We start from the raw sequence: 7966 nt of genomic DNA on the forward strand, positions 1-7966 counted from the left end.
CCACGCAGACACAGAGAGAACACACCACACTCCTCACAGACAGTCACCCGGAGGAAACCCACGCAGACACAGGGAGAACACACCACACTCCTCACAGACAGTCACCCGGAGGAAACCCACACAGACACAGAGAGAACACACCACACTCCTCACAGACAATCACCCGGAGGAAACCCACGCAGACACAGAGAGAACACACCACACTCCTCACAGACAGTCACCCGGAGGAAACCCACGCAGACACAGGGAGAACACACCACACTCCTCACAGTCAGTCACCCGGAGGAAACCCACGCAGAAACAGGGAGAACACACCACACTCCTCACAGACAGTCACCCGGAGGAAACCCACGCAGACACAGGGAGAACACACAACAATCCTCACAGACAGTCACCCGGAGGAAACCCACACAGAAACAGGGAGAACACACCACACTCCTCACAGTCAATCACCCGGAGGAAACCCACGCAGACACAGAGAGGACACACCACACTCCTCACAGACAGTCACCCGGAGGAAACCCACGCAGACACAGGGAGAACACACCACACTCCTCACAGACAGTCACCCGGAGCGGGACTCGAACCCGCAACCTCCAGGACCCTGGAGCTGTGTGACAGACTACCTGCTGCTCCACTGTGCCTACATTTTCTTGATTAAGAATCATTAATTAAACTGGGTGGTCTCTGACTTTTGCCCAGAACTATATAAGAACGTGGACAAACATGGCATTTATGTAACCAAACACACACACACACACACACACACAGCTAGAAACACATTCTCCAATAAAATAAGTACAAATGGCAAGGTGCACAGAGGCATCTCATCACAGAGAGAAACCTAACACACACATGGAGGCAGTTTAGATGTAAATGTGCAAGCTGGGTACTGTGTGTGTGTGTGTGTGTGTGTGTGTGTGTTTCTGCTGCAGTAATGGCAGCTGCCTATTCCCCTGATTCTCAGCCTTCTGCCACTCTCCACCCTGCCAAATCCTTCTCTCTCTCTCTCTCTCTCTTCCTTCAATCTTTCCTCCTCCATCAATCTCTCTTTCTCTCCTTTCCTTCACCCTTCCCCCCATTTGCAGGCTGTGAATGAGTTTCCAGTTCAGTGAGAACTAATCTATGAGAGTTTTAATGTAAAATGCCCCCCCACCTAGAGATTTCTGCCAGTGGTCACTGGGGCTGAAGGAGTCAGGAAAAATATCTTATTCGTAGTTTCTGGTCATTACTGTGATTTAAATGTGATTATTTTCTTCATTTAAGCTCCAGGTCTTCTACCCTTTTTTTCCAGGGCTGAGTCTACAACACAGAGCATGTGGAACACACACACACTATAGTTTCAAAACGTACTGGTCACTGCAGTCCATACAAGCCACATACGGAATATAACCCAAAAACAGCCCCTTTCTGAAATAAATCACACGTTCTGAATCCCATCAATGTGTGTGAATGTGAAGCCAGAGCTGTTTGAGCCCAGCACATAATGTTAACAATGCAAGGAGCCTGGACTGCTTTCTGAATGAGGCATATTTAAGGGCGGCCCGTCAGAACACACCTCATTTACATATATCAGACTTAAAAGCACAACAACAAAAAGAGCTCATTTCATTTAAAGCAATAGAATGATTTCAGAAACGTTAAGGTAGCGGTACGTTGTGGCCGTTTTTACGAAATAAAAGCTCTTGCAATTCACAAAGGGACCTCGAGAAGAAAGAAGAAGATGTACAAGAAAAAAAGGATAACGGTGAATAATGTCGCTTATCAGCACCGTCTACAATCTAGTCTTTCTCAAACAGCGGAGAATGACAGGACACAGGGAAATATTAATTGGACGTTAAGGTTAAAAGATTTCATTCAGAGTAATTCACAACCACTTCTATTCTATTCATTGTTCAGCCCTGGATGTCACTCACACACACACTCCCACACACACACACACACACACACACCCACACACACACACACACACACCCTGAGCTTGGGTGATGTCACAAAGCAGAAATTGGAGGCAGTCTGGCAGTGGCCATTTTCACCATGTCTTCAGCGTTCAACAACTCAAATTCTTACAGCCACCTTGACATTTCCTACAGTCCATATGTCCTCGTGAGCTTCACTGAGCACGAATCCGCAACTACTCTTCAAACTGAACAAGCCATATGGGTAAAAAAGGAGAATTTAGCACTTCCTTTATCACTTCTCATTCAGTATGATCAAAGGAGAGGGTTGATGTTTAAACTAAGCGATAAAACATATTTGTGTAAACAGTAACGATGTTTACTTCATCACTGCATCGTTCACAGAAACTACCATGAGACCACCGCAAAGGCACATTTTACCCGGTGAATTCATGGCCCACTGAAATACATTTTCTGATCTCCAAGAGAAGGTGTGCTGAAAACATATCCTCCCATCCCTGGCTCTGTGTTTGACTCTCGGTGCAGTGTGGGTTCAAATATTGATAAACGTGTCCTTTTGCCACCAGAGCTCTGTACAGTTCAGTGCCAAGTAGCAAACACTGACTTCACTGAAGGTAGAGAAACTAGCAAGTTCATTCATTCATTATCTGTAACCCTTATCCAGTTCAGGGTCGCGGTGGGTCCAGAGCCTACCTGGAATCATTGGGCGCAAGGAGGGAACACACCCTGGAGGGGGCGCCAGTCCTTAACAGCGCTGCAACTAGCGAGTGTAATGTATATTTTGAAACTATCCGGACTACATCTAGAGGAGTCCACATGAGACACAGAGACAAAAGCAGTGTGGGTGTAGAGTCTTGTGAAGGGCTCCGCAAGTGCAAAACATTACCAGACATTGCAGACTCCAAAACAAGTCTGTCAGCAGCTTCCAATAAACAAAACCGATAAATACTGAAGACTTCAGAATCACTTAATTACCCACGGTGCTTAAACACAGAGGAAACTCTGCATTTAACCCAATCCGGGCAGTGAAACACACATTTACACGCACTAGTGAACACTAGGGGGCAGTGAACACACATGTCCGGAGCAGTGGGCGGCCCTAGCCACGGCGCCCAGGGAGCAGTAGGGGGTTAGGTGCCTTGCTCAAGGACACTTCAGTCATGACCTGCCAGCTCTGGGCAAAGGTCGTTGGCGACCGGCAACCTTCCGGTTACACGCCCAGTTCCTCACCACCAGGCGACGGATGCCTCACATGATGGTAACACACATTTGTGGAGGGCAACATGGCCCTAAAATCATATCATGAGATTTAGGATATTCTTGTGAATATGACAAAACGTTTATTTTTAAAACACATTACAGTAATCCCTCACTACTTTTGTTTATTATTTAAAAATGCCCTCACACACATCTGTCCACGGCAGCACCTGGTCCCAGGCCTCGATACAGACCAGACACACACCACAGTGACTCGTGACTCAACTGGAATTTGGAATCAATATTCAGATTGAAGTTATAAGAACTGTTGGAGCCTGGACTGATTTCTGAACAAAGAACAATACGGAGCAGCGAGTCAGAAGACACCTCATTCAGCTTTAAAGGCCCAGTAACAAGAGCAGCTTGTTTAATTCTGAGGAAGATCTCTCTCAGTACATCAATCCACGCCAAAGTCAAAATAAGACATCACTGAAACAATAGCTGAAATGTGAGGAGACTGTAAATAAGGGGATAAAGAACCCTCAGTAAAAAATGCTCTGTTGCTCCACGCTGGGATCCAGACTTTTTGTTTGTCTGCAGCACTCCCTATTACAATAATAAACTGGACTAATTAAATCAAAAGTGACCAGAAAAGCTTTGAGATCACACAGGGCACAGCGATCTTCCATGGCCTTGTCGTTGAAGATAAAATTCCCCTCCAGTTGGCTGCCGGGGGATGTGACAGACAGGGGCGACGGTGCCAATCCTCGCTGCCTAAATACACTGTGACTGCCAATGTGACGCACTTCATTACCAGACTAACAAATTCATTACTGCCTTCATCTCCGTCCTCCCACTCCTCACGGCATGATGCTCCCCCGTCCAGAGCTCGTTAAAGAACGAAAACTCAGGACCACTGCTCCTCTCGCTCCACGCCATTAAAGTTCCATTTCCCCTTCTCATCTTAAAGGTTACTTCCAATCGAATCAAAGCACAGGGAAAGAGGCCAGGTGGAGGACAGGGCATGAGTAGGTGGTGTGCACATCGTAAAACACATGAACGTGATGAATGAGTGATTGGGAGTGAGCGTGTTTAAAATACAGTTTGATTGAGAAAAAGAGGGATGCTGAGAGATTGTGATTTAAATGTGAGTATCTAAACACATCCAGAACATCCATTTTCCATGCAGTGTTTGGGTTCAATTTCCTCGCATTCTCCATCCACAATTCTAAAGTCCATAGCTTTGAATTCAGAATCACTTTATTGGCCACTGTTCTGCACACAGAAGGATCTCCACATTTAACCCAAGTCAGGCAGTGAAACACACTCCTACACACTAGTGAACACTAGGGGGCAGTGAGCACACATGCCCTAGCCACGGTGCCCAGGGACCAGCTGGAGGTTAGGTGCCTTTGTAGTAACAGTTTCATGTTTCAAAATACACCAGCTCATATCTTTCATATGTTTCTAATGTTCTCAGGACTGTTTTGATACACACAACTACACGAATGATATGACTAGACATCAGAGATCAACATTATATTCAGTAACAGCACCCCACCTGTTACAGTTCATTAAAAATGAGTGAGTGAGTGTAGTATATGGACCTTGCCTTAAATGTATTTACATCTAAGGTTTACTTTCTGTCTTAATGTGAGCCACTGCAAGAAAAATGGGCAAAATCCTTGTCAACGAAATGAATTTAGATTCTAAAAAGAAATCCCAGAGGCCTGAAAGGACTTGTTCCAGCTGTCTATGGAAGCATGCATAACTAATTCATGGGAAAATAAAAACACAGCTTTAGAAAACCAAAGATCATATTTGCATTTACACATTTACATTTTTTTAATTACATCTTTCCGTTTACGTTTTAGCCGACTCTTGTGTAACTGACCACATTTACAGGTCGGACAAAAGTTGAAGAGCAAGATTCAGAGCAGTGAAACGAAGGCAGTAAATGATAATAAAACTGCAGAGAGTATGGTGTAAGATATACGGCCCCTCGCTGTATGGCAGTGATGTTGATGAAGATACTGAAAGCTGGCACTCACCTCTGATGATGGACAGTTTGGAGGTGATGGTCTTTATGCCCTCGCTGTTCTGGGCCACACACTCGTATATGTTCTCGTCTCGTGGAGCTCGGAGAGGCTGGATGCGCAGCACTGCCCCAGCGCCTTCGTCAAACTCTATAGTCTGCAGCATTCAGAATAAAGCAAAGAGGACTGAAGTATCTTCACAAAGTGAACCATTACAGACAGCTGAGGTTGTGGCATCTTTCTCTAGACATTTCTACGGGGGTGGGGGGGGCGCATTTATATGAATACACCTTAATAAGATGGGAATGGTTGGTGATATTAACTTCCTGTTTGTGGCACTTTTCAAGATGGTGGTGACAATGGTGGCCATTTTGAAGTCAGCCATTTTGGATCCAACTTTTGTTTTTTCAATGGGAAGAGGGTCATGTGACACATCAAACTAATTGGGAATTTCACAAGAAAAACAATGGTGTGCTTGGTTTTAACGTAACTTTATCTTTCATGAGTTATTTACAAGTTTCTGACCACTTATAAAATGTGTTCAAAGCAGGAGAAATGCTAGCACAGGCTTCCAGTATCCGTAGTAACTTGTAAATAACTCATGAAAGAATGAAGTTACGTTAAAACCAAGCACACCATTGTTTTTCTTGTGAAACTCCCAATAAGTTTGATCTGTCACATGACCCTCTTCCCATTGAAAAACCTAAAGTTGGATCCAAAATGGCCGACTTCAAAATGGCCGCCATGGTCACCACCCATCTTGAAAAGTACCACAAACAGGAAGTTAATATCACCAACCATTCCCATTTTATTAAGGTATATTCATAAAAATTGCCCACCCTGTATATCTGACATTTCTAAAACATATCAGCAAACAGCGGTGATTTGCATATATTTCCATTCATTTCCCCCAATCAGAAATCCTGTAATTCTAGAGACTAGCGGTCTACATTAAGGGATGTAGAGCTTTGAAATTCTTGGATGATTTACATTATTATTATAAAAACGTATTAATTAATTGAATCTTAGAAATAATAGAAATTAATTTGAATCTTAAATACAGCATTTTCTGAGATTCATAAAATAAAACAATGAAATGTGTCTAAATGTGTGCACATTTATTTAAAACAAAGTAAAGTGTTTTTCATAGCACATATAAAAATATTCTATACAACAATGCACAACATTAAAGAATAAATAAACAAATTACCATGTCATTATCAGGTGCTTTGATACAAAATTAACGTGGAGTCATGGCCACCATCAGAGCTTCACTCCAGGACACAGATGTACACAGATATATCCGTTTAATGTACAGCACACGTGAACCCGTTCCTGAGCTTTCCATTCCAGAACTTGTTAAGTGTAGGGGAACATACTGCGCAGTGTTGTTAGTGTTTTGATCCCTATTTGCATTTCAGATTTTCGTGGAGAGTGCAATAGTTTGTTCTTGGCTTCAGGCAGCAAGGGGTGGGAGGAATATTCTCTGGTTTTATGAGCGTTTTAATTGCACTCCGCGTGTGCAGATGCCATTGTGCACGGCCACGGAAGACGCTGGCTTTGTGTTCTTCTGACTCGGGTGGAAAGGCTAAGAGCTTAGAGAGACGACTTTAACTCGCTGCCATGCATAATAAACACAGCTCCTCGCTGGAGGTAACGGCAGACAAAAGAGACCGTTTAAAAAACATACGACTAACTGAGATCCTTCTCTTTTTTCACGTGAAAACTTATTAAACACCTGCTCATCCAATACTTCTTCAAAAAAGAAAAGCTTAGGGCTTGTATTCGCTTGGATTCACACTAGACGTTAGACCACTGCTGTGAGGATTTGATGACTTTAAGCCAAATTTCAAAAATGGTAAAAATGTGATCCACTGGCAACGTCAAAGTCATTTTAGAGCATTTCTATTGGTCCATTCTTCGTGAAATTTCAGACCAAATGGGAACATCATTTGATAAAAGAAAATACTAGAAAACAGAGATAGTGTACGCTATCGTTCCAAAGTTTAGAATCAGTGATTTATTAGAGAATAAAACAGATTTGGCTGAAGACCGGTGCATGGACGTCCTGTGCAGTTTCACAGCTTCCAAAGACAGTAAATGTCCAGAGGCAGTAGAGTAACGGCTGGTCTTCAATCTTCACTCACGTTTCTCCACTGCTGAGCTCCCTTCACTGGCTTCCAGCAGCTGCTTACAGCAGATTTAACAGCCTAATGCTCCCCCTACGAAATACGGACCAGCCTCTTCCTACCTGGCAATGGTCAAAACCCAATCCGTGCCTTGAGCCCTTCAAGCTTCAGGCTCAGCGTAAAACCACCATCCTCCCAAGTCACACACTGCATAGTCATTTACCGTCTTCAAACACACACCGAAGACTCAACATCAGAACCTGAGCTCTGTAATGCTATTACGGCAGAGTACAATTAAATCCTCACAGGAATGTTCCGGCGTGTAGTGTTAGGCCTTTTCAGTCGAGTAGAACTCCTTATTAATGCCTTTAATTTCAAAAGAAATGCTCTTGGAGCAGACGTCTACAATTGTTTAGACACACTTTACGAAGGCTTGTGTGTGGACACGCATTTCAAGGCTTACGCGGGTTACACGGGGCCAGCTGATGGATTTCAGCTCCTGGTTAATTCCTGAATGGGTAATAAATGGTCCATTGTCCTCGCAAAATAAACGCATGAAAAGACATATGCGCGCAAATGCTGCAATATCGCAGGACGGAGTACATAATCCGATTAGAATAAACCCTAAACATCGCATAGAAAAAGAGAAGGAGCGGGATCATATCAAATGCGCTTGGAAAGTGCG

General features: G+C 43.8%; 1 protein-coding gene across 11 annotated transcripts in view; it reads right to left on the bottom strand.

Annotated features, from left to right (window-relative positions):
• LOC136677641 (receptor-type tyrosine-protein phosphatase S-like) overlaps positions 1 to 7966 on the bottom strand; it is a 178030-nt gene that overhangs the window by 118524 nt on the left and 51540 nt on the right. For all 11 annotated transcript variants that reach the window (XR_010796386.1, XM_066655229.1, XM_066655222.1 and 8 more), the window contains one exon: positions 5168 to 5309. Coding sequence is in view for 10 of the 11 variants with exons in the window: in XM_066655229.1 (XP_066511326.1) it covers positions 5168 to 5309 (142 nt within the window). In the remaining variant the exon portion in view is untranslated. The remainder of the gene's footprint in view (positions 1 to 5167; positions 5310 to 7966) is intronic.

This window comes from Hoplias malabaricus, chromosome Y (assembly GCF_029633855.1).
Source record: "Hoplias malabaricus isolate fHopMal1 chromosome Y, fHopMal1.hap1, whole genome shotgun sequence".
Lineage (NCBI taxonomy): Eukaryota > Metazoa > Chordata > Actinopteri > Characiformes > Erythrinidae > Hoplias > Hoplias malabaricus.